Source organism: Caloenas nicobarica, chromosome 22, assembly GCF_036013445.1.
Source record: "Caloenas nicobarica isolate bCalNic1 chromosome 22, bCalNic1.hap1, whole genome shotgun sequence".
Lineage (NCBI taxonomy): Eukaryota > Metazoa > Chordata > Aves > Columbiformes > Columbidae > Caloenas > Caloenas nicobarica.
The window spans coordinates 2,689,266-2,714,584 of NC_088266.1; the positions used below are offsets into that span (position 1 = coordinate 2,689,266).

Consider the following 25,319-nt stretch of genomic DNA (forward strand, 5'->3'; position numbering starts at 1 on the left):
GGCCGGCGGGCTGCGCCGGGCGCTGCAGAGCTCCCCTACGCAATCTGCGTGCGGCCGGCGGGCTGCGCCGGGCGCTGCAGAGCTCCCCTACGCAATCTGCGTACGGCCGGCGCGCTGCGCTGGGCGCTCCTGCGCTCTCCTACGCGATCGGCGTAGCGAGGTGCGTAGCTTGCGGAAAGCGGAGCCGCTGAGGTGATGGCGAGGGCAGGCGGGCAACCCCGGGCCGGCCCTTTCCCGGCTCCCGGCCCCTTCACGGCCGTGGTGGTAGGTCCATCTCCACCATGAGATGGGTATAGCTGCTCTTTCCACTTTGCCCACCTTCATCTGCCGTTGTGGGCCTTGGCCACCACGTTGGTGGCTCACTCGGGGTTTAGGCCCACCTGGGCCCCAGACATTTTTGAGGCTCTTCTTTCCTGTGAGAGCTTCTCCCTCTCCGAGGGAGGGTCACAGAGGTAGGGATGTGCATTTGGTGAAGATGCTCTCGGGTTGCTGCCTCAAGACTTCTTTGCCACCTCTGTGCAGGACAGGTTGGTGTCTCTGAGGGTGACCCTGAGGAAGATTAAAGCATCTGTGGTGTCTTGGGTGGGGTCCCAAAGCCATATGAACAGAAGCTGAAGTATATGTGTGCATATATATACATATATATATACATATATACATATATATATATATGCACTCATCAGGCAAATATGAGGGCTATGTATGTGTTGCTTCTGATAACAGGGAGGTAACTGGCACAGGCAGCTTGGGAGGATTCACTCCATTGTGGTTAATTAACCTTGCTAATTCCTGAGGCTTTGGAGTTGGTTCAGCTATTGGAGCATAAGGCTTTTGCATTGTGTTTTGGGGGTTTTAAGAAATGCATTTGCTCTGAGAGCAGTCTCAGGCTGGAACCTCAAATCCAATGCATAGTAAATTTTGGAGAAAACAATTTTTTTCTGGAGAAGGAGAGTCATTTTTCTATATAATTGCATTTCACAAAAGCAAAACTAGTTTTGGTTGCTTGGTAGCTTGGGTAAACGATTTATACTTTAAAATGTGCTATTTGCAACTTAGTTATAAAGCAGTTTTAAAAAAATCCAGTTCTGTTTAAAGGCAAATACCATGTCCTGGTTGCTTGTTAATATTAGACCCCCTTAGGATTACTCACACAAGTACTCATGTTACATGTAGGTATTTTAAGCAGCATCATATAGTCATTAAATGTGACACTGAAGTTCAGAAGGTTCTGCTGGTCCTGGTTAGGGTGCAGAAGGTGTCTGCTTTACCTGTGACTTCAGTAACTGCACAACACAATGGACAAGTCGTAACAGGCGAGGAACTGCCTGGACACAAATCTGTGCTCTCAGACCCAAATCTGCAAATTAGTTTCTGGTAGATTTGACAGTTCCGTGTTTGAGGACGTAGAGTTCTCTTTGTGCAGAATCCGAGTGATGTGGAAGTGTGAAATGTATTGTTAATATTTATTCCGTGTTTATTTTTGCCTGTTTTTATCTGCGTGATAATGCAGAAGAGCTGTTAACAGTGGACCAAAACATGAGTGGAATGACAATTAGGAATGGGTTTTACCAGACGTTGTAAACTTGGGATCTTATTGTATAGTTTAATAGTAATCAAATAGTACAATTATGGATATTTTAAAGTTCTGTAGATATAGTGAGACATATATTCAACAGTAATTTAGAACACCTACACTCAGATTTTTTCTGGCATTCTCTTACATAAGTAACTAGTGACTGGGGTGGTGATGGTGGTGGTTGATGAGAAGCCTGAAAAGGGATTGGGATTGGGAAGGTTGTGGCTTTGGGAGGGGTCCTGTGGGCAGGGGACAGAGTGGAAGCAGAGCATGAGAAAAAGGTTTTTGAATTAAATCCAGCTTGTGTAAATGTGTTGATAAACAAAACACCTTGGAAGTTTCTGGTCCAGGATTCCATCAATACAGACTATAATCCTTAAATACTGCTGCTGGGTTTTATCATGCTCTTAATGTCTCAATGGGATTCTGTCTCTGTAAATCACTGTTCTCTGATATTTATTGAGTTTGAATGTTACTGCCTGGGCCCATTTCTCATTATGACCCTCTCTTTTTCAGGCTCCCACGTGTCACCTCATTACTATGAAGCTGGGAGCTGGCTACATAAGGTAAGCAGGGCAAGGTAATGTGGAACTGAAACTTTCTTCCCAAAAAGCATGGCGTGAGTTAAAACTGAGTACAAGCAAATCCTTTACGTTTTGGAATAGGAATACAGTTCTGTTGGCCTTTTCTCCATAAACCTGGTTGTTCCTTCAAAAGTTTGCATTGTCATTGGGCCTTATCTTGTCAGATGAGAATCAACAGCTGTTGTAAAGATATCGGCTTCTAGGGCCTAATGACTCCCGCCAACATCCGTGAACTCTGAATCAGCGGGTTCAACATTTCAGTTGAACTGCTGAACGCAGGTTTGGAAGGTGCTGATACAAAGCAGTGGGGGTGGAGACCTGGGCTTGCAGGGCTGATAATCTTGCGATCTGGATCCATAGGGGTTCGTTTGGAGGGCCAGTCTCTCACAGGCTGTGGCACAGCACGCCTGCTTCTTTCCCACTGGTGCGTGCTGCCTTGAGGAGGCCCTTTTCTGTTGGCCATTTTTGTGACACTGTAGAAATTGGTGTAATAAAATTGTATGCACCCTTTTGGAAAGGCAGGGTGATGTGTAACAACCCAATTTTTCCTGTTCACGTTAATTCTCTGGTTTAATTTGGTCACATCCACGTGCTGACATGCCCACATGGGCTGGCCAGGCTCCATTGTGAGTGATACAGTGGACAAAGGACTCTGCCTTTAAAATCTTCATTACATTTCTTGACTGTTGATGGCAAACCAATACTGGGTACGACTTCTACACCCTTCTGGAGTTGGTGGTGTTGGATATCTTGCTTGGTCTCTTCTCCTCTTAGACAAAATTCCCCAAGTTTAATATTTTTTTTTCTTTTTTTTTTTTTGTTTAATTGGGATTATTTTATGGCTCTAGTCCAGTTCATCTTTGTCATCTTATCTTTAGGACAGTCTGTTTCTTCCTTGCTATCTGGTCGTTTGAATGAGATCAGTGTTCTGCAGCAATTAACACACAATTAGTTATCTACTAGATATCTACTCTGATGCATTCATGCACACTACATTCAGGCCAATATTTATATATTTGTTACACACCTGCACTGTACCAGTGTACCACTGTACCATCAGTGCTGGTGAAGGGAACTCGACAGGAAAATTGTCTATGAGCTGAAAGATGTGGCGAGAGTTTCTGAAATTATTTTCAGTCCAGCTGAGTATCTGGTCCAATCTTTTTGTATTTGGAATAATACAGTATTTGGGTTTAAAACTACCTGTCTTCTACCCATTGCAAAGCTTTTTTCTGTTTGGTTATTAGCAAATGTTACTACATATGTACTTTGCAATAGGCCAGTTGCTGTCCAAATATGTGAGGGAAAAAAAAAAGCATTTATTTCCCTTGAAGCTTTGTGTTCTTAGGCAGAAAATAGGCCTGTTTTTTCCAAGACTCCAGGAGGACAGCAGCTCCTTACCCTCTTAGCCTAATCTGTTTTATCTGCTGGTGAGACACTATGTATATTTATACACTGAGCAACTGGAGTACTTCAGTTTCCATTCTTATCGAACACAAATATTTACCGCAGGCCTGATCCAAGGTCTGCTGAGATCCATGGTGCTCTTAAAAATGTAACTTAACTAGCGCAATCTCCCAGTTTTTTTCCAATTTAATTTTAGTTGGGTTATAGGATATTTTCGTAGCAACTAAGTATTTTTTTTTTATTCAAGGAAAAAACCCAACACGGTGCTTTTTTGCTTCACTCACCAACTCAGTTGTACGGATTCCCTAATATGCTTTCTCAGCTGTAGTTCCTTTCAGTCAGGAAACTGAAATGTTTTGACATTAATTATCAGTGAGGAATTGAAACACGGAAATCAATGAGCAATTAACATTGTTCAACTTTAATGGACATATTCCATATAAAAATATCACATGTAGTGTGGCATAGCGATGGACAGATTTCAGTTTAGGAGGAGAATTATAGGCATCTCCAAGGGCAATATCATACTTAATATAGAGACGGCAAGAAGGAGGGTGATGTGGGTAGCCAGAAAAAGGCGTTTAGGTGTGAGGAACTATTTCTGTGCTAAGTAACACAGGGAATTTGAGAGTGTCGTGAATTTTTGAGAGCCTTGCCCTTTGCAAGCCACAGACTCAAGATTAGGAGTGTTGATGTTGCCTCTCCCTCTCTAGTTTGGTGGGCACCAGGTGGCACCAACTGGCGTCTCCTTGTCCCAGCCCCACCTTCCCGTCTCTCCCAACAACCATTTGGGCAGTGATAGAGATTAAAGTGATAATCTGGGTTACAACTCCTGTCTTTCACTGAGGCTAGGCACCCAGTCGCTGGTTTAGCAGTTGTATTTCCACACATTGTCACCAAAAAAAGTGTATGTATGTTAAGCAAGTTGGAAAACACAACCTCAGGTAGGGGTTTTCACAGGACATCATCTGTCAGTTGTTTGAGATAATGTTCTGCAGTACTAATCCAGGGATGACACAAACAAGAACAACATGACAAAAGCAAAACAACAAAATTATTAGTCTGGGATAAAAATTGTGTGGAAAAGCTACAATTTATATCTCGTCAATATCAACACATAAATATTCTACTATGTTTCCGTGGATGAAATTTAACACCACTGTGCATTGCCATTGCACCAGCTTAGCCCCCGTTGGATTTATTACAGGAACAATTGCTTTCAAAGTCCAATAACTGACTAGCGCGCGCACCTGACATGCAGCTTGGCAGGCAGGACCGGTCCATTATCGCGCACGTTAAACCGTTTTCAGGCAATAGCAGCGATGTGGGTCTCCTTCTGGCTGGAGGCAAGTGAGTCCCTCTTACACCACCAGTATAATTTTGGAGTGCAGCAAAGCACCATAGACAGGACCAACCCCAAAGTGAGCATGAGACAAATTACCCATTTTATCAGCCCCGAGTATATAAACGGGAGGATGAGGATGGTGAGGATCACCACAAGCAGCAGGAGCAGCACAAGTCTCTGGATAGCTAGTCTGTTGTCTGCTGGAACATTTTCGTCTCTGTATAAAGTGTCTTGGCTGCTGTGAGTCCAGCTGTTGCTGTCCAGCCCTATGGCAGAGACATGCACCTCAGCATTTGAATCGGGGTTTTCCAAGTGCTCCATGATATCTTCTTTATTTTGAAGTGTGCGGATGAGCCCTCCTGACACAGACGTGGCTTTTCGGCACAGGGGGCAGGTGATGATCCAGGTGTTTTCTTCTTTCCTGAGGATCAGCTTGAGGCAGATGGCGCAGAAGGCGTGCTGGCAGTCCAGGAACTTTGGGACTCTGTAGATGTTGTACTTGTTGAAGCAGATCAGGCAGTCCATATCGATAGACGTTGTGGTTGGACACTGCTGATTCACATCCACACTGCACGCTTTGGGAGAGTTTGAGTTCGTTAGCATAACAAGAGGCTTGGAGTTTGCCCAGTCTCCTTCCAAAATTGCTGGCTTAAAGGCATCGGGACTGTCTTGCTCTGTGCCTGAAGGTCTCTGCATTTCTTTACTGTGTTGCTCAGTGAGTTCCAGCCTCTTCATGTCTGTAGCGTTTTCTGCTGGGGCTCCTGCTCTGCTCATTTCTGCATGTTCCGCAGCGGGTGCAGGACTGTCCTTTTCAGCCTGCACTGCTCCTGGAGCTGTTGATCCATTTTCATCCAGCTTGCCAGTGGATTCCTCCATGGAGATAAACCTCAGTGCAGTTTGTCTTCCCTTAGCTGAAGGATTTGCCGAGTTTCTGGCTCCTTTTATAAGTTGCTTTATTCCTGTTGTATGCATGATTGATTAGTGACAGCTTTAAGCATGTTGAGCTCTTAGAATACGATGTTTTTATGAGATGTGGACCTGAGTTAATGATTAACTTCATGGCCAAGACATTTTACAACAGCTGATAATATCCCCGAGCAATTCCTGTCCAGGAGGTGATCTCATGGTGTTAACAGACTGCAGCTTTGGTAACTGTGCTAGCCAGACACTACTGTGTTACTAAATTAGTACTTTATTTGTTAAAAGCAATTTCATCGGTCTCTAACCACTGCTTTGCTGGACAGTGGCAGATTCAGGGGAATTATCTAATAATTACATCAGTGTGCTGAATGCAGTGCTTTGATTAGAGAGAATGTGAGTACCACCGATTTTGCGTGCTCTGGGTAGGAAGTCTGCTCTTGCTTTAGTAATACGCACTATCCTAGAGCTGTTATCCTACAGCACAAAGTATAGAATGAGATGTAGGTTATTTATATTGGGTGTTGAATGCCCGATTATTATCAACTCTTATTGTAGGAGTGTCCCTGTTGGTTTCAGTCACCAGAGGGCTTCAGGTGCAGACAGAAGCATGACTTACGGTCTCACAGAGCCCACGGGGGAGATCTGGAAATTAAAAGCAAGGTTAGTGTCTTGGTAGGACCATCTTTTTTTTTTTTTTTTGCATTTTCAGGACAACCTCATGCATTCAGGAATGCCTTTCTGTTAGGTGGTTTGGTGAATATTCAGCTGAAAAAGAAAAAAAAAAGCCTGAACAAAATCCCTCACTCTTAATTTCTCTCCGCCTTTTTATTTGAGGCGTAAAATACAGATGGTTTCTCAGTAAGAGTCCTGTGGAAGGAAGGAAAGGCCGCTAATCCCAAAGAGCTGGACTCAGTCAGCATTACCAGTGGAAGACACACAGTCTGTAGCCTCAAGTGCACCTGAACACTCATGCTGTCTGTGCTACCAGCCACTCCCTCCAGCACAGGAGCAGCAGAAAAAAAAATGAAACAACCGCAATTCAGGAGGACACGGAGTTCAGGAAGACTCTAATCTCATGAACTCGCTGATGGGGAGGATGAGGTGAGAAGAGCTTGTTCTTTGCCGAGAAACAGGAGGTTTGTTGTAAGCAACCTTCGGGAAAGTGTCTAGGCGTTCCTGCTGTATTTCTGCCGACGTGGCGTGTGGCAGCATTTGGTGGACTTTTGGGTGACCACACATTTTAGAAGCCTGAAGATCTTTTGGTTGCAGAAGTGGGACTCGTAGTTGAAGTGCAAGAATGTCTGGAAGTGAGCTGGTGAACTGCAAGGCTCATTTGTGTTTAAAAATAGGAGAATTTTCTATTGCATTTCACATACCTCTTTATTAGTAGCTTAACACTTGAAAAGATCTGGGAAAGTAGAAGACACACCTGCCATTTTTACAACGCTTTAGAAATTTCAAATTTAGTCTGTCAGTTCCCGTTTCCAACATGGAACTGTCTTAATATTTACAGATTCTTAATCATTAGAACAGGGTGAAACTGTCTGGCAGATGTTGGGAAGCTGGACCAGACACCCAAGAGGGGCAACTACACCCCTGACTTAAAAACTTTACTACATGCCTCTGTGTGTGTTTGCTCGCTCTTCTCGCAGCGGGTGACCGTCGGGTGCCTTCCGACGGTACGTGATGGAAATTCGGAGCTGGTTGGGGTGCAGTTGGTTTTGCTACAGCAGCGTGTGGTTTTTTTGCTCCGGTTATATTGCTTGTATTGAGATAAAAACATCTGTTTGTTGTTGTCCTCCATTGATTAAATTTTCCCCCAAGTATCACGGGACTTGCCCTGATTTTGCCGTGGATTTGTCCTTTGTGTCGCAACTGTTGTTCGCTGGCTCACATAGCCCTTTAATGCCGCTTAGGCTAATTACCGCTTCATTAATCATTTGCAGTCAGTTTATATACTCATCCTGTTTTCCTATTTCAGTACGTTTGCACAAGAAAATGTGTTTCTGTGGGCTTCTCCTGGGCTTGTTTATGGCAGGAAATGGATATAAAAGAGCAGTTGTGTCACTTCGGGGCAGAATCCTCGCTTGCCGTAGGGCTTTGAGCACAATAATAGTCAAAATATTGCCGATAGTCCTGTGAGCTTTTTCCTGTGCTTAAGCTGTGTTTCAGATTGTTGTGACAAGAGGAATTTAGGAAAAAAAAAAAAAAGTGACTTAAAACTTCTCTTGATTCCCCTGTTAGCATAACTGTGTTCTCATGGTGCCACCTCGTGGGTAGTCAATCTGCTCCCCTCTTCCTTTGATCCCTAAAGCCCTCCGCTTCCCCTAGCAAAGGGCCTTTGATCCCTAAAGCCCTCTGCACCCCCTGCCTCAGTTTCCCTCCTGGGACCCCTTCCTCTCGCCTCCCGCCTCCTCCTGGAGGACTCCCCACGCCGTGCCGGAGGGTAGAACGGCCGCGCTGGGGCCGCTCTTGCTCTGCTCTCGCTCCGCTCTCGATGGTCACGTAAGGGACGCCGTTGTGCGCAGGCGCGGTATGCGGGCGGCAGGATGTCCCGCAAGCAGGCGACCAAGGCCCGGCCGGGCCTCGGAGCCGCGAAGGGGCGGCGGCCCCGGCAGCTCCCCGCCAGAGCGGCTCCGGACCCCGATGCTGGCGGCGGGGGCCTCGCCAGGCAGCTCCGGGCCCTCGGTCTCAAGCTGCGGGAGGTGCCGGGCGATGGGTGAGCGCTGCGGTGGGTCTCGCCGGCACCCCTGGGGCTGACACTTCCACCGACCTCCTGTCCCCGGGTCTCCTGTCCCCAGGGACTGGGAGCTTTCTTCTCCCCGGGGTCGTGGGGAGTCTGTGTTCCAGGGGGCTGAGGGCTTTCCCCTTGGGATTGAGTGAGGCCAGTGCTCCACAGGGATGGGGGCTTCCCCTCTATACCCCACAGGGATCGAGCGATCTCGGCCCTGTGGTTGTGCAGGGCCTGTGTCCCCTGGGGCTGGGGGCTCTGGCCTGCTGAGTGAAGCATAGGAGGGTCCATAAGTACTAGGTGAAAAGGGCATTAGACGTGTCTGCTGAGAAATTGCTTGGTACATCATTGGGTTGTCATTTGTTGTGTTATTTGTTTCAGTGTCGGTTTAAGACAGTTTGGCTCAGTGCTCCTACTGCCCTCGACTCGTTGGAGCCGATGACATGTTCGCTCAAAATCTCATGTTCTTGCCAGCAATTATTCTAATAGCAGCAGCTGTTCAAAGTACAAGGAATGGGTGCTACTTCATATTCATATCCTTGTTGAACTTCCTGGGCAGAAAAGACGCAGCTCTTTTTCTTTTCCTTTAACACTCTATACTTTCCACCACTCTGCTGGGGTCATTTATGTAGCGATGTATATGTTAGCTCAGTTTCAGACACACTAACTTGTGGTTTCTCTCTCTGTAGCAACTGTTTGTTTCGGGCACTTGGTGACCAGCTCGAGGGGCACTCACGAAACCACCTTAGACATCGCCAGGAAACGGTGGATTACATGATAAAGCAGCGGGAGGATTTTGAGCCTTTTGTGGAGGATGATGTGCCCTTTGACAAACATGGTACGGTCTCTGCAGGACGCTAACGGAAGGTGTTATTGTGTAATGTGATTAAATCTCACTTAAGCACCTTCCTACTAAACATTTCCTCCTGCTGGAACTGTGTTATGGCTCCTCTCTAGTTTTCAGAAAGTGAATTTACATTTCTCTCTGTTATGTTTCTGCAGAAGGATGAGCTATTAAACTTGTGTTATATTTGTCTTGGAAATTGTTTATTTTTAGGAGAAACTTGGAGAAGGAAAGAGGAAAAAAAAAGGCAAGGAGTAAAAAATTGGTGTTTACAAAACAAACTTGCAAAAGTAGTCTGTCTCTCCTTGAACACTGGTGGGTGTGGAGTGGGTTTCTTTTTCTCCTTGGCACTTGGCCTTTGTTTTCACAGCTTCAGGGATGTGCCAAGTACCATGCGGTGATGCATTTAGTACGTGGCACTCTTCCTTCCGAGCTAACGCAGAGCTGACAGCCTTGTATAATCGAAGAGTTTACTGCATTTTTTGGAGGTTTCTGTGGTCATTCAAAATGCATTAACTTCTGTCGCTGCCAAATTCTTGCCTCAGCAGTCACTGTCTCACAGTTGGGTTTTCCTTTCCAGAATTTCTTGGGCTTGTGTTGAACTTTTGTTACTCACTATCCCTCCAGTGCTTTTGAAAGTGTCAGAAATGAGGTTTCCAACTCTTCTGAATGTTTTTTCCTTTAGTTACCAATTTGGCAAAGCCTGGTACCTTTGCTGGCAACGATGCTATTGTGGCCTTTGCAAGGAACAATCAAATCAATGTGGTTATTCATCAGTTTAATACTCCACTGTGGCAGGTGAGAAACAAAACTTCTATATTTTGCCCTAATTTTTAGCTGGTGAATACAAATAGTGCTGAAACTTCCTGATGTATTAAAAGAGAATTGTCAGCAGCCGCAGTTAGCTTGGTGTGGTATGGAGCTGCACTTGCTTTTTCAGCCTTGAAGGAAAACACTCTGGATTTCAGCTAGGAGGGGATGAAAGAAAACAATGGCTGCTTGAAAGATAATTATGAGGAGACAGAGCAGCATGTTTTAATTTGGTTTTCAGCTGCTGGTTTCATTTATACGTTTTTTCTCTCCTGAAGATTGAACTACATATTAGGTGGGTTTTCTCACATGAATTTGAGCCAGGCTTAAGGAAACCTGTATGATAAGGTGCAGAAATATGGAAGTGAAGGTATAGCAAGCCAATCCCTGCGGTGTATGGGAGTGGAGCTCCATCAGTTCTGCGTGGGATTTGGAATGAGAAGGTTTCTGACGGTCGGAGAAATGAGGTTCTGCACTGGGCAGAAGAGGGAAGAATTTTTAAAACCTTAAGGTGCTGTTTAATCATCTTCTGGAAAGGGCCATGTGTCTGGTTTCCTGTGACAGCAGGGCACTGGAACAATTAATCCATCAAGTCCCTCCTGCTCTCTTTTTTGTTGTTTTTCTGTGAAAAGTCCACGCTGGAATGGGTCCACCCTTGATCTCTGCCTGTTCATTAAGCAAGCGTGAACCTGTGTTGAAGGCAGGATTGTTTCTGGCCCCAATTTACAGGCAGAACCAATGAAGTATATAGATTAAACTGGACAATAAAGATAAAAGACCAGATGAAAGCTCTCAGTGGTGTCTTAAATACATTTGAAACAGTGTCAGGTGGATTCCTGAACTCAGACAAGTTTAAACTCTTATTTATATGGCAGCCATGGGCAGTAAGACAGCTAACCTACATGTTGTTTTGGTTTTTTTAACGTGTACCTGACAATTACACAAATGAGTGCTTGACCTGTGAGGGTGAACAGAGGTAACGACCCTGCAGGACCGTTCATGGGGGTGCTGTTTGTGTCTTGAACTGGATATTCACCTCTGTGTACTTATCCCTTATCAATATTTCTTATATCCTCTCAAAAACTTTAAACTCTTTTTTTCCCCCATTCATTGACCTTTCCAGGTTTGTAAATACAGAGTTTGTGGTGAGATTCTGCCTTGCCTGAGTGTGGTATTCTCAGTGAAAGGTTGTCTTAGGCTCTTGAGAATGGCATAAGTAAAAAGCTGTTAACAGTTGCACCATAAGGAGTCTCCTACCTGCACAGAGGACACATCAGGGTGTCAAATAATGTAGAGGACCACAACATGGTGACAGTGTTAGCAAGCTGTTAGACTTAACTAACCCAGAACACCTTTTTTCTTAATTTTCTATGTATCTACGTACTTTTTTTTATCCTGCTCTCTGCTTTGGAGCCCCAGCAAAACTTTAGATTAGATTCTAAAAAAGCAGATGGTGTGAATATCTCCTTTGGTCCTAAGTCTAAAGCAGATGGTGAGTTACCCTTTAATTTTAAGAGAACCATTTGCATATGCTGCAGCTGAGCTGGAATAGCGTGAGCAGAAATGTTCAGGACCTCCAGCTCTTTCTCAAGCTCTGGCCTAGGCAGCAGCTCTTTGGAGCTTGACTTTTTAGGGCTTTAAACACCCTTTTCCTTTTTTGATAGTGACTGTAAATGTAGAGCTTCAAGTTAGGTCAGATATATGGGTTACTTTATTGGCTTCTTTTATAACTGCTTACCTTTTTTCAGTATTTTTGCCTTTTTTGATCTGCAGCTGTCTTTTACTTACATTTCTAGTGTGTTATGGAAGGATCATGCAAAAAGAGGCTTCACGACTGAGAGCTAAATTGGCTAATTTTCAGAATGATTATTTGAGAGCTTTGGGCTTTCTTAGATACCTATTTAAGCTCTGGCAGAGGAGAAAGGTCAAAAATAAATCTTATTGAGATCCAACATGTTGAATAACTTAATAGGATAACCAAGTGTTGAGTTGGAACTCAAAGGTGAACAAGTGTAAAGTAGATGAATGGAGAATATCTGTTGTGAAATCCGTGCAACACAAACTGCAGACGTGTTTGAAAGGTGACTTGGTGTAAATTCTGTAAGTCGGCATAAGCCGATTCGAAGACGTAAAAAGATTGGGAAATTCTGGAGCCCTAAAGCAAGCATTTCTTGTCGTTTGCTTACTGACATCTTCTCCAGGAAAGCTGTCAGATCTTTGAACTCTGGCTTGACAGGTAAGGAAAGGAGATCTGCAAATGCAGTGTGATTTTCTGCATTCCTCACAAGAGCTGGAATGCTGTGTAGCTTTTAACTAATAGTTTGAGACACTGATGATCAGGGTAGGAATTATTCTTGCATCAGTAGAGATAATACTCAGGGCAGGAATTTTCTACAGGAACTGGTGGACATGGTGCTGACAAAGGAAAAGAGCATTTGGTTGTTAACAGTGCTCCTGAATGGGGTTAATACATTTTCATTATTGGGCTTTATTTCTATTAGTCTTTCTTTTAAAAACAAAACATATCCACTTTGCACGCTAACTGTTAAAACAGCATCTTGTCCGACTGCAGGCCAAAACTTACCCTGGGTGACGGTTTCCACTGTGGTCATAACTTGAACTGACTCTTTTTTTCCTCATATTTGAAGTAAAAAAGGTGGTGTACACTGAATGGGAGCTGTCACTGAAACTGGGTCTGGGAAGACGATCAGAAAACTAATAGCTCTTGTAGAAAGTTTAGAAAATAGTTCTGAGCTTTCCACTGAAATATTTTGTTTGTTAGGATGTAACTGACCCAGCGTTGTGTATCTGGGCACGTGTGGATCCTTAGGTCAGCATTTCCTGTTTAAAGATGCTTCAGGAGCTACGTACTTTGCTTCTGATCACAGTGTTTATCATTGCTTCAAAAAAACCCAATACTTTGAAAAATAGGATGCTGAAGTTGATTGCGAATCCTCATTTGGGATTTGTTTGTTTCATTTAGGTTCAGGGCACAGACAAAACCAATGCGAAGGAGCTGCATATTGCATATCGGTACGGAGAGCACTACGACAGCGTGAGGAGAATCAGTGACGATTCTGAAGCTCCAGCGTATCTTCAGATGGAGGTGAGTGATGACAGGTGACCTGAGCCAGCCATGGGTGATAAATAAAACATGACTCTTACTGCTTGATTTCCTTTCTCATTTATATTGAGATTGAGAAAAGAGTTTGGTCCCTGTTTCATGCTGAGGATCAAAAAGCCCCTGAGGTCGTTGTAAGTAGTGCTGCCTGTTCTCCTGAGATGGGCAGTGAAGTGTTTGAATTACTGGGCTGAAAATCAATCCCAAATCTGATGCTGTAGATGCCTTGAAGCAACCCCACCTGAATTACATACTCATGCACCTCAAGTGCAAAAATAAAGGGAGGAAAGAGACAGAAATTAAACAGCTGGGTACAACAGCCATCTTCATATCTCACTTTTTCATTTTAAGGACTAAGCTGTGCTTTCCTTGAAGTTCTCTGCACACAACTGTATAATCTGTGGCATTGTAAAATAAATTAATACTTCATTTCAAAAGCCAGTGACTTTTCGTTGGCATTGATGATCCTGTAGTATGTGAGGGTTTGCTCAGTAGTGTACAAGTCATGGGAAACTGTGTCAGTGATGATGGAAGTTACCCAGTTTCTAAGATGCTTTGACACAGGATATTTCTGACAAAAGTGTGCCGTAATTATTATAATTTCTGATGATGTCAGGTTTTTTTACTGTAGATGATGAAATTGCTGCATGCTTGTGTGATCTGCTGGGCTTTGCTTTTGCAGATGTTTTGCAAAAATGGTTCGAATTCTAATAAGGAGGAAGAAGTGAAGCCTCAAAAGCGTGACTCTGAAAATGAGGTTGAAGGTGAAGATGCTGTACAAAAAGTGTGTAAAGCAAGTGGATGTTCGGTAAGTATTGAGTAGCCCTTTTGTGCTTTATGTTCAGATCTTAATACATGGAAGTAGCCTTGGGAAAAATTCTAAAAAATATTCGTCTTGGATAATTTCAGTACCACAGCCATAAATAGGGATGCATTTCACCCTAGACTCAACTCTTAAACGCAGATGAAATACGTAATCTGTGTGGACACCTAATAATTTTGGAAGGTTTGTTTTCCAGTCTCTCAGAAAAATTACTTTGAAACAACTTCTAAAAGCTAAAATCCTTTGAGGATCTGAATCTTAGCTGTTGTCACTGGATAGCTTGTGTGATTGCTGCAGGTTGCTGCTTGCATGGCGCAAATGCAGAGAACAGAAAGGGTCAAGAGTGAAACAGTTACACTGAAACGGCGTATTCTTTTCTCCTGATATCTTCAGGATTTTAAGATTTTCTCCCTCGCCTTTTTCAGAAATGGAACCCAGTCTGATTGAAAGGTCAAAAGCATACAGCAGTTAGTGATGCATGTGGCTGTTAAATGAATGTATGTCAGTGATTTGAACTCTCTTCAATGTTATCTTTCTCCTCTTGTGGACAGGACACTGATTTAGTAAGTCAGATTCTGGAAGAGGAAGGCTACAATATAGAATCTGCAATATTTGCCGTCTTGCAAGTGAAAGAATTAGAAAGAATCAGTAAGTACACAGAATTTGTCACCTGGTGCTTCGTAATGATGCTATCTGACGTTAGTGTTCCCTGTAAACAGCAGTTCAGCAAGGACAGTGGCAGTTGAAGTTTGCTGTTCACTGTGCTGCCGCCTCAGCCTTTCTGTGCTCAGGAAGGTTATTAGTGAGGGCAAATACCATCCGATTGCCAAAAAAAAATACACTGTTCCAGAAACTCTGGAAGAAGGAATTGGCCGACAGTGAGACAGCTTCTGGGTAGAGTGTGTCTGCGCAAAACCTCTGTCGTTTGGTAGGTACTGAGGAGCAATGTGATCCCCAGAGCAAAGAGCAGAATTCGTGTAGCAGAACTTTGCGGGAAGCAAATGGAAGTGGTCCAAGAATCTGTGGAAATCGGAGCTCACATCGAGGTGAAACAGAAAACAGCAAAGGACAGGCTGGAGCCGGTGAAGAGAATCGAGCTAGCAGAAACGCAAAGGTATGTGAAGGTGGTTTGGCTGTGATTTGCACGCCCTTTAACAATCAGGGGAATGCTTAGGGTTGCTTAATTGGCAACTGTCTTCTCATTTGAATTAAAATACCGGCTTTTGTTGCTGCTACAGCCGTGACTTCTCCGATACAAACATTTATTAGTGACGTGTGGCACTCTTCCCAAAATGACACAAAATTAAGTCCTGATAAGTAGTTTGGAATAAACATTCTCTGGCAGCTGCTTTGGTATCTGCCCGTCTCCTTTCCAGTATATTGTTTTTCCCCAATTGAGCAGAAAACGTGTATTTTCAGCTTTGTGTTTTCATCCTTTCAGGTATCTAAGAAACAAAAGAAGGAACAGCAGCGGCTGGAGAAGAAGAAGCGGCAGGAAGAAAGGCACCGACAAAAGGCCTTGGCCACCAAGAGTGACTGTGCGGAGAGCGGCAGGAGAGAGAGGGACTCGGACAACCAGGTCACCTTAGTGAAGGCCACGGCAGCTCTAAATATCTGACTGAATGTATTCTGAGTGAGAAAAGCAAATAAAACTGATGGAGACAAAATTCCCCTGAATCAAATTTCCGAGCACCCATTGTTGTCTTAAAGATGGTTTCTGCGGAGATCTCTGAGCGCACATGAACTTCCTGGTTCTGTGGTTGTGGGACAAACAATTATTCAGTAATTCTGCACCAGCCTGCGTGTGAGAAGAGCTGTTTGAACTTAACAAAAACTAGAGACTTGTTTGTGTAATTTTGGAGTTAGATGAAGGTGAGAACCCTTTTTTCACAAAGTGTCCAATTTGCTTTGACATCTCTTGATGTGCTTAAATTATTTTTTTTCTACAGCAAGTTTTTACTTATGCTTGGAGCAGCTATATTTACCTTGCTGTCAGAAAAAGCTGAACAGTTCTCAACTCGGGAACATGTTTTATTTTTTTCTGTTGAAATTTAAATAAAGTAAGGGAACAGAATTCCAGAATCTTTTCCAAAGCTGTGTCAGCCAACACTGTATCAAACATGAGGTTCCTTTATTTTTTTTTCCCATGCAAGAATGCAGTGAGAAGTTTTAATCTAAATGGAACTGCCTGTGTTGTCACACTGGGCTGTTTCAGGAGTGATTAATACAGGGAGAGAATGGGATTGCTGTGTCCGTGCTTGTTCCTTGCTTAAGTTTGAGATCAGCTCACTTGCTAACTATTGAGACCTTTTGAGAAAAAAAAATAATACTGGCGGACTCCTGAGACTGCAGAGCAAATTAATCTGATTTGGTGAAGTCTAATGAAGTAGTGAAAGGTGACATGAGGAGGCGTAGGCTTCTGCTGAGTGCCGTTATTTGGACATGTGGAATCTCATCTCCTTTGCTGTACTCCGGAGCTTTTGGGCTACTCCAGAGCTTTAGTCGAGGCCAGGAACTTGATAGTCATTAGTTTCCAAATGAAATTAGTACGGCCAAAGGATCAAGAGTCCTGGGAACCCTGCCTGCTTCACACATCATCAGTCAGACCTTTTTAATCTTAAATTCCCCTTCGGTAAGGTCACCAAATACCGTAGAATGTACAGCTGGAATCCTGTGATGCTTTCCCCTATAGGACTGGGAATTTGGACTGAAGTGTAAGAACTCTGGGACTTGGCCCTCAATTTATGGCTTGCAGTGTTTCAGCTTCACTCAGGTTTTTGGACTTGTATCAAACACTAACTTGAAGAAAGCACATGTGCACTTATGCAACAGATAAGAGGAGACACCTCATCAGCCAGAGCAGAGACAAAATAGATTTTTTTGAAAGTAAGGAACAATGCTTTTGAAAAAAAAAATGGATCATCTTCAATATTTCCGAATCAGCACAGAAATATAAATGCCTTTTTTGACTGAACTACCAAGATCTGAGCTAGTACTTCTTCATGTTTTCTGCTACAGTTTATCAAGAGGATTTGAAGAATAAAAAGAAAGGAGCTCTGCTTGAAGTACTGGTGGTTTAGAACAGGTTTTAATGCTGGTGAAGAAGTTACTTTGATTTCTGTGATGAGCTTGGTGGAAATAAAATGTAATACAAAGCAGCTTGTATGCTTTATGGTGGGACAGAGTGTCTGGCGAGTGAAACAGCTTGTTAAGTGCTGCTGTAAGTCCTGGTGGTAGGTGAATTCACAGTACTCTTCCTTAAAGTAAAAAATTACTTTGGTAAAATCCATTTTATGCCAACATTAGCCTGTAACAGTGTTACTTCCTCAAATTCTTTTTTCCCAAAACAGTCACTATTACAGTACTGGAAAGAATGGTAAGTCATGGCTTCATGGGGAGAAAGCGCACATCAGATTCTCTTTATTTTTGCCAGGATAACTTCGTACCTGCAAAAACATTTTGTATCCGAAGATGTTAAAGCTTTATCTGTTTTTTATTTTTTCCTTTAGCTGCTGAAATTTCTACCTGCCTTTACAATGTGTATTTTTTCTAGACAATCCATATGCAACACTCCTCAGAGAAACTCACTTTTATGCGGAGACTTTACTTCGTAAACAGGTCATGGATTTTCCTTGCAGGAGGATGAGAGGCGAGAAACAAAAAGAAGAGAAACATCATGATTCATAGCTCATGTTTACTCTTTGGTGGAGCTAACGATGCGGTCATGGGACAATAAGCACTGTGCATTCCCTTGGTATTTGGGGAGGATTACTGTTTTTTACCAGCTGCTTGCTCACATTTTGAGGGTGACAAGTGGGCAGAAGGTTGGGGGTGAGCTTTGGTGGCTGCCGGACCAGCAGGGTCATAGAATCACAGAATCATTTGGGTTGGAAAAGACCCTCAAGATCATAGAGTCCAACTGTTAACCCAACCCTGGCACTAACCCATGTCCCTAAGAACCTCATCTACACGTCCCTCTTGAAGGCAAGTATGTGGCAGGGCCATATAAAAAGCTGCTTTTCCTGCATCCCATCTATCACCATTGTCTTCCCCAGATTTATTTTTTCCAAATCCTGCCCCTGCAGGTAAGGAGCCCAGTTGAACTGGAAGTTCTCAGCCTTTAGGCAGGTTCTATCTGCTGTCTGTAAGCATTTCTTGGCCTTACGATGTGTAGCCGGGCTTTTCTGCCTGTGCTACTCTTTCTGCGGTACCTCATTCCTTCTGGAGAGCTGCTTTTTGGATTATTTAACAAGGTTTTTTTGATTATTTAAGAAGTTCACCTCATCTGCAGTGCTTGAACAGCAGCAGAAGTCACATCATGCATGGTCACCACATCTGCAGTGCTCTTGGATTCCTTTTCCGTTGGATTTTGTTGAAATCACATTAGAAGTTTCACTTTCTCCTTCTGGACTCTCAGCAGAACACCTGTTTCTGTTAACAAAACCAAACTCCTTTTTCTTGGGTGTTCAGTGCAATAAAGGTTGCAAAGATGCGCCAGCTGAACTGCATGAGTGGAGTTGTGTGTACGGGGTGCGCTGCGGGTTAAAAGGCAAAATTCAGATTAATTTAACGATTCTGGACAACCTGAACCCTTCCTGCGGCTGTGATCTGGCTGTGGGGTGTGCGCTCACCTGCCAGCTTTCAAGATTTTCAGAAGCTGCAGAAATTGAGGGAAACTGTGTGTGAAGAGCGACCTGTGCTCCAGCGTTGTACAAAACGGAGATGGTTTGTGCTCGTGTTGAGCTGTGCACAAACCTTAGAGGGCAGCATCAGCTTCGGTGTTTTCCTCTCTGCTCTCTCATCCCAAAGCCCTTGAGCGGCACCAGAATACAAGTAAAAGGAGAAATTAGTGTTTTAGAGTTATAAAGACACCACATTTACTGTAGGAAGCGCGAGGAAGGGGAACAAGTAGGGATGTTGCTCATGGTGATGTGCTGAATGGAGTCAGGCAGGAGCCCTCAACGCTGAAGTGAAACTTGAAGAAAGTCCCTTTAAAACACCTTTGTTTTTGGACTCCCTGCTCTGAAGGTGTGCAAAAAACATTTCCAGTGGTGCCTCTGTGGAGGCTGAGGTGTGGGGGCAGCTGGGCCTGCTCGTTAGGCCTAATTAGGATTGGGTGCAGCTGTGGAGAGGGATGAAGTGGCTGCAGGAGCTGCGGCCTGAGGAGACCTGCCCGAGGACCTGCTGGAGACGTGATGCCAAAAAGAGCCACCCCAACCCCCGGAGAACACCATCGCCACGTTCCCCCACTGCTTTAGTGAGTCTTAATTGCTTAAATCGTCATTAGGAGTGGGATGAGGCTGTGTTGTGGCCGAGCTCCCTGAGGGAGCTGGGTTTGGAGCCTGGGTTGGGATGCAGCAGCTGCTTGCTGTTTCTGTTGATATTTTTTTTTTCCCCCCTTTGAACTGCTTAAGATTCACTGATTGGCTGCTCAAATGTCACTTCTGGTATATGTTTTTTAAGAAAAAGATGCAAAACTCAGTGCATGCATAAATATTTACTTCAGAAAATCAGCCTGAAGCTCCATGTTGTCTCCTACCCCTCCCACCATCGGTTCCGAAAATGTGAACACGATACCCAATGTGCTTTACAAATTACCTTTGAAAATTATTTTTTATTTGGAGGGATTACCTTACTTTTATGATTTATTTAGTTGTGGGGAGCAGGCTGTTCGTGTACACTGGCCTGAAGCCTGGCGGGCTCTGGGGAAAGGCACCAGACGCCTTTTCAGCGCGGGAGGCCATGTTGTGCCCCACCTGCCCGCAGGGAAGGCAAAAAAACCCCCCAGTTTGGACCATTTCGGTCGGGTTTTGAGCCTGGTGTGTCTAGCAGGAGGGAGTTGAGCCCCCACACAGAAAGTTGGGGTAATTTGTGTAGGATTTGTGGTAGGTTCTGGCTGTTCTTTGGAAGCATTCTGCCGCCCGCCTGTCACACTTGCAGCTCCGTCTTTCACACAAAATCCCAGATCCTGGAAGAAAATTTGGGGGGATGGAGCAAGGCAAAGAATGTGAGAGCCAGGGGATGTCTTTTGGGTCATCCCTGCTGTCGTACACAGCCCCCGCATTGAGTTTTGGATGTCTGGGGTGGCCGTCTTACCTCTGGTGTGTTGAGCTACTTGGCCAAGAACCACCTGTGGCCCTGGAGGGACTGTTTAATTTCCTTTATCTATGTATGTATAATTATCTGCTTTGATCACAGGGAAGGGCTTTGTTTTGATCCACTTGCCCTGAAACAGCAGTGAAATTGTTGCAGCATTGCCAAGTCCCCATCTGAGATGGGAGGGTCACCTCAAACCCTCAGTATTTGGCCTCCATAGGAGAGAATCTCTAATTAAGTAGGTGATGCCAAACAATCATTTTAGCAGTTTTTTCCTGGCAGAGATTGCCAGCGCTTTGTGGGGAACCCCAGCATGGGCAGGCACCAAACCAGGGGGAGGAAATCCCCCCAGCACTGAGAGGGAAACTGAGGCAGGGAACAAGGATGCGGCTTGTGTGGAAATCCGAGAGATGGTGAGAAAAGCGAACCCAGGTCAGGGCCTCAGCAAAATATCTTCCCCCTTCTGGCATGTGCCATTTGCCTCATCACCTCTCTAGGCTAATTTAAATAAACTCCTGGGACAACAGTGAGTTAATTAGCTGAACCGATGCTTGCCATAATTCACGATTTTCTGAGTCTGCAGCCAGCTTTTATCCCTGGGGAATAAGGTATATTTTTGTGCGTCAAACTGGCTGAGCTTTCAGGTGAAAGACCCTCCACCCCAACTCCTCTACTGGTGGGAAGTTTTGCCATAGCCCTTCTCCAAACGAGAAAAAAGAGATCCCCCTCAAGCCGAACGCCTCCTGGAAGGATGTGGATTTTGTTTCTCTTTCGCCGTATGCAAAACACAACTTTTGCAGCCCAATTTATTGCGACGCACTGAGGGGGTGCGGTGTCTGAGCCAACACATCAGCACTTGGAGCTCTGGATAAATGTATTCATACAACCACATGTCCAAGCAGAAAAAAGAAATAGATAAAATTCACACAGAATTTAAATAGGGAGAGTGTGTTTCAGTGCATCCTGGCCTCGCAATATGCATGTGTGATCTCTCCCATCTCGGCGAGGATTTAATCCTTGATTTATGCTTTGCAAACGGCAGCTGTTGGGCAAGGGGCTGCTGCTCGATGCCTGGGTTATAGCCGGAGGGAAGCGTTTCTGATTTAAGGGATATTTCCTGGTGCTGTTGACTTCAGCTTTGGGGCAAGGCAAGGTGGGAATTACAGCTGCATCAGCTCTCGGGCAAATAGTGTTTTGTTGCTGTTTCTGTTTCTATATTTCATTGCTGAAATATAGAGGTTTGCGGCCCTGAGAGCTCCTGGGGGTCCGCTCTGCTGAATTCATCTGCAGGGCAGAAAACCTGCGCCATGGGGATGCTGCAGTGGTTGGGGGTGAAGCAGCCACAGCCCGAACTGTCTTTTCCTCAGGGACATGCTCGGGTTTTTTGCAGAATTAAGCCAAAACATTCTTTTCTGGTGAGAAATCTGTTTTGCTCTGCAATGGGTGTGAGGCAAGAGCGAGCTCCCGGCCACCCCGTTGCAGCAAATCTTGCCTGCGCCCGGCCCTCCCTCAGCATCGCACCCACCCGCAGCCCTTTGCACCGGCTTCGATTCCTCTATCTTGGAAAAACTGCAGATTTTTGGAGCCTGAAGGCTCGGGGGTGAGCAAGGGGCAGTTCAGGGGTGCAAATGCCTATCGATGGGAGATGCACCACCTCTCAGGTGTCATTTCTTTCTGGGTATTTCAATGGGAAACCTAGCTAAGAGCTTAGCTTCTCACCGGCTGCAAGGGGTGGTCGCTGGGCTGAGTCACATCACACGATGTTTTGCGCTCTCTGGTTTTATTTGGGAGCAAGAGAAGAGAATCTGGCGTGAAGCAAAAAGCAGAGGGAGCCGAGAGGCTGCACCAGGAGCTTGAGCCAAGGGGAAACGAGTGTCAGCGAAGAGGCTGATGCTGGTTTCCATCTCGCCCTTCGCCGGGACAAGGCACAGGTGTCCACCCCTCCCTTGTTTTTCTGCGCTGAAATATCGCATCTGTGCTGCTCCCCCTCCTCGGATCCAGTGTATAATGACGCAACTTCACCAGAGGCTTGTTGTCCTCATGTCAAAGCCAAAAAAGCCCCGAGGAGGAGACCCGCCAGGGTTGGGAAACGCTCCTGGCGCCGGCCCTTTGCTTATCAGCCTGGAGGTGGTTTTGCAAAGATCCTTTTTGCTTCAACATTTCCCGGCTCGTCCCCGGCACTTGCCGGGACGCCGGGGCAGCGCCCGGCTCCGCATGCGGCAGACCCAGGCGGCCCGCTCGCATCTGCAGGCACCTCGCTGGCACCAGGTCCCCGACCCTGCAGAGAAAATGTGTCTGAGACCTTTTTGGGAAGATCTCTGGAGTGCTGCCCCGAAAAAAAGGGCACTGCAAAGGAAGGAGATGGTTTGGAAGGAGGCTTTGGAACTGCAGCTGCGAGGACTCACTGCAGGTGGGGATTCCTGCCCGGAATGTCACGGAGGGCTGGATGGGTCCTAGGCGGCATCGCCGTGCCGCCAGCCTGGCATAGCAGCAGGCGCGGAGCCGGCAGCACCTGTGAGAAGAAGAAAAGCCTGGCCTTACCCGAAACACAGCATCAGCTGCTTCCAACTTTCCTGAAACTGGCTCTGCGTTTGCATCCTCCTCCTGCTGTAAATCACCCTGAAGCTGCTCTTTTCCAGCCCGTTCCCACAACAAACTTATCTGCTTCCCCACACAGCCCCTGCCCAGAGCCCTTGTTCCCACCCTCTCTCTGCTGCCACCCCGTTGACTTCAGCTGGTTGTCACTGGCATGACCCTACCAACTACAGGGCTGGAATTTGGGGTGAACACTGTCTCCTCTTCCCTAAAACCTGTTCTGTTCTTGTCGCTGCCCATCGCCAGCTCTGCATTTTGCAAAGCTTTGGAGGATGCTGCTGGGGTTGCTCACAATGCCCAGGGTTACCCCGTTAGCCATCCCGGGGCCAGCGTTAGCCATCCCAAGCAGCATTGCCCGTACCGGTCCATCGAAGCCCTTGACATGCCACCACTGCCCCATCCCGAGTAGCAGCCGTGGGCGCTCAGATTTCCAACGGTGCTTCCCTCGAGTCCTGGCGCGAATGCGCGTGGGTGCTTCCCATGAGCTGTGAACACACCTGGAGTGACCAGAAAATGTGATTTTTTTTTTTCTTTGTTTGTTTTTTCAAGTTATATGCAGAAACAAGGCCCGTGGGAGAGGAGGGCTTTGCTGGGAGTCTCCCCATGGAGTGCTGGGGAGTTCAGGGATGGTCCCCACGTCAGTGTGGGGCTGCACTTACTGCAGGCAAACAGCACCGCCAGCATCAGCAGGACCTTCATCTTCCTCTTGCCCCCCTGGGAGGAGAAACAGAGGGTAGGATCAGCCAGACAGTGTGTCCGGTTGACAGGCGCTGCCTTACAAACCTTGTCTGTTTGAAATTCAGGTCAAATCCCCCAAAATTTGGAGGGAGGCAGGCAGCCACGCTCCCTTCCATCTATCTTGCTGCCTCTTGGCCAAAAGCAAACGCATTCTGAAGCTCTCCCACCCCCCAAGCATCTCGCACCCCCCAAGCATCTCCCACCTCCCATCCCACTGCTTTGGGCACCCAGAGCATCACTTTGCAGCAGCAGTGCCACTATATCCCTGGGGCTGCAACTTCCCAGCCCAGTTTTTCCCTGAAAGCAACGACATTTTGTGGCAAACAGCAGAAAGCAGCACGCTTGCTGCCTCCCCCCAGTATCCCCCCTGCTGTATTTTTGTTTCCGCGCAGAAATGCAGCCGCCCCACGGCAGCAGCGGGGTGAGGGTGGGAGTCACTCACCGGGGAATCGCTCCGGCTCCACTTCCTCCGTGTCCAGCCCGTGGGCTCGGAACTGGAAGCTCTGAAATGACTCGCCTGTCCCAAAAAAACACTTTGTGCTACGCCCCTTCCCTCACCAGTCAAACCCCCGTGGGCTGCAGCCCGGAGTGACGCAGTTTTTTGCAAAGTTTGGGGAGGACGATGTTTTTACAGGGATTTCTCTCTCTGCCCAGCAGCAGCTCACAGAGGACCGGGCTGGTTTAAACACAGTGTTTATTTTCACGTTTATTAAATTCACAGCTCTAATGTGTTCCATGCAGGCAGGGACGTGGGGCGATGCGGATGCAGAACCCATGCGTGTGCTCCAGCCCCACATCCCGGCTCCCATCACTGGCATTGGAATTTGAGGTAGAAGCGATAATGTTTTCTGTAGCTCCCACTACTCCGCTTCAGGCAGAGGGCCAGGCTGCGGTCGCACTCGCAGGAGAGCCGGGCACACCAGGAGCCCCCCCCTGCAAGAAGAGGGGAGCCAAGGGTCACCCCCAGCTTTCAGAAGGGGTGACACCCCTTTTCCAGGGTTTTACTCACCACAGGAGGGGCTGCCGCCGTGCCAGCCGTAGCTGTATCCCTGCATCTTGGCATTGCAGCTGAAGTCCTTGAGGTTGTTGTAGCAGGTATCGTGCAGTTGGCAGCATCTGCGTGGGAGCTTGAGGCTTTGGGGCTTGGGTATTTTTTTACCCCCAAATTTGAAGCTGTGCAAGGATGTGTTTGATCAGGGAGATTTTTTAATGGGCATTTACCTGTCTGTGGCATCCTTGGGCTTCCCTTTGCCCCCAATGCCGCAGTAGCAGCCGTAGGAGGAGTAATGCAGCAAAGCGTTTTTCCCCGTCACCTTCGTGATCATCTTGTGCAGGTCCCAGAGGCTCCCGTGAGATGGGGACAAGTCTGGGGGGGACATTGGGGGAGCTGATGCTGACACCCACCCCCCGGCAGCATCCCTGCATCCCCCAGATTGGTATCAGGCCGGTAATGTCTTAAAAATGAGTAGATGCAACAGAGAGGAATCATATCCCTGGCTCAGCGCAGGAGAGTTGTTGCATGTTTCGGAGAGGTGGTCATGAGGAAATACTAAGAAATCACCAATTTGGTCCTAATTCCCATGGACGGGTGTGAGCAAGGACACTTACCCCAAGCAAACAGCACAGCGAAGGCGAGGAGAGAGTTCATCTTCTCGATGGCCCTGGGAGAGGAAACCAAACTTGTGTAATTTCCCCATTATATCAACCACTTTCCTTTTTACTTCCCCT

The 25,319-nt window shown here is 46.1% G+C and overlaps 4 protein-coding genes across 5 annotated transcripts; 1 reads left to right on the forward strand and 3 right to left on the reverse strand.

The window, feature by feature from the left end:
* The first annotated feature begins 199 nt into the window (after nucleotides 1-199).
* Nucleotides 200-17,352, forward strand: OTUD3 (OTU deubiquitinase 3). 2 transcript variants are annotated; one of them, XM_065649967.1, is made up of 8 exons: nucleotides 8,375-8,552; nucleotides 9,254-9,402; nucleotides 10,094-10,206; nucleotides 13,202-13,324; nucleotides 14,022-14,147; nucleotides 14,714-14,810; nucleotides 15,095-15,276; nucleotides 15,604-17,350. In XM_065649967.1, exons 1-8 carry the CDS (start codon nucleotides 8,383-8,385, stop codon nucleotides 15,778-15,780), a joined length of 1,137 nt encoding a protein of 378 aa, XP_065506039.1. In that variant the 5' UTR covers nucleotides 8,375-8,382; the 3' UTR covers nucleotides 15,781-17,350. The 2 variants fall into 2 exon arrangements, with proteins under 2 accessions (XP_065506040.1, XP_065506039.1); XM_065649968.1 differs by lacking the exons at nucleotides 8,375-8,552; nucleotides 9,254-9,402; nucleotides 10,094-10,206 and adding exons at nucleotides 200-527; nucleotides 2,093-2,142 and having other exon boundaries at nucleotides 15,604-17,352.
* On the reverse strand, nucleotides 4,874-5,788 carry RNF186 (ring finger protein 186). Its single transcript, XM_065649989.1, has one exon. It carries the CDS (start codon nucleotides 5,786-5,788, stop codon nucleotides 4,874-4,876), a length of 915 nt encoding a protein of 304 aa, XP_065506061.1.
* A 4,654-nt stretch (nucleotides 17,353-22,006) lies between the features above and the next one.
* On the reverse strand, nucleotides 22,007-24,112 carry LOC135997450 (phospholipase A2 crotoxin basic chain-like). The gene is made up of 5 exons (XM_065650055.1): nucleotides 24,034-24,112; nucleotides 23,513-23,567; nucleotides 23,215-23,350; nucleotides 22,664-22,770; nucleotides 22,007-22,536 (listed from the first exon to the last, which is right to left on the reverse strand). The coding sequence occupies exons 2-5, from the start codon at nucleotides 23,550-23,552 to the stop codon at nucleotides 22,412-22,414; spliced, it is 408 nt and encodes a 135-aa protein (XP_065506127.1). The 5' UTR covers nucleotides 23,553-23,567; nucleotides 24,034-24,112; the 3' UTR covers nucleotides 22,007-22,411.
* A 287-nt stretch (nucleotides 24,113-24,399) lies between these two features.
* On the reverse strand, nucleotides 24,400-25,263 carry LOC135997452 (basic phospholipase A2 sphenotoxin subunit B-like). Its single transcript, XM_065650057.1, has 4 exons — nucleotides 25,200-25,263; nucleotides 24,813-24,957; nucleotides 24,601-24,707; nucleotides 24,400-24,524 (listed from the first exon to the last, which is right to left on the reverse strand). Exons 1-4 carry the CDS (start codon nucleotides 25,237-25,239, stop codon nucleotides 24,400-24,402), a joined length of 417 nt encoding a protein of 138 aa, XP_065506129.1. The 5' UTR covers nucleotides 25,240-25,263.
* Nucleotides 25,264-25,319: the final 56 nt, after the last annotated feature.

Coding starts and splice junctions, on each gene's coding strand:
- LOC135997450 (XM_065650055.1), bottom strand. CDS start 23,552: ATGAAGGTCCTGCTGATGCTGGCGGTGCTGTTTGCCTGCA. Junction 23,351..23,512: donor GGCGGTGCTGTTTGCCTGCA/GTAAGTGCAGCC, acceptor TGGTCACTCCAG/GTGTGTTCACAGCTCATGGG. Junction 22,537..22,663: donor GGCAGGAATCCCCACCTGCA/GTGAGTCCTCGC, acceptor TTTTCTCTGCAG/GGTCGGGGACCTGGTGCCAG.
- OTUD3 (XM_065649967.1), top strand. CDS start 8,383: ATGTCCCGCAAGCAGGCGACCAAGGCCCGGCCGGGCCTCGGAGCCGCG. Junction 8,553..9,253: donor CGGGAGGTGCCGGGCGATGG/GTGAGCGCTGCG, acceptor CTCTCTCTGTAG/CAACTGTTTGTTTCGGGCAC. Junction 15,277..15,603: donor GAGCTAGCAGAAACGCAAAG/GTATGTGAAGGT, acceptor TCATCCTTTCAG/GTATCTAAGAAACAAAAGAA.
- LOC135997452 (XM_065650057.1), bottom strand. CDS start 25,239: ATGAACTCTCTCCTCGCCTTCGCTGTGCTGTTTGCTTGGG. Junction 24,708..24,812: donor CCCAAGGATGCCACAGACAG/GTAAATGCCCAT, acceptor GCTCCCACGCAG/ATGCTGCCAACTGCACGATA. Junction 24,525..24,600: donor CGGCGGCAGCCCCTCCTGTG/GTGAGTAAAACC, acceptor CTCTTCTTGCAG/GGGGGGGCTCCTGGTGTGCC.
- RNF186 (XM_065649989.1), bottom strand. CDS start 5,788: ATGGAGGAATCCACTGGCAAGCTGGATGAAAATGGATCAACAGCTCCA.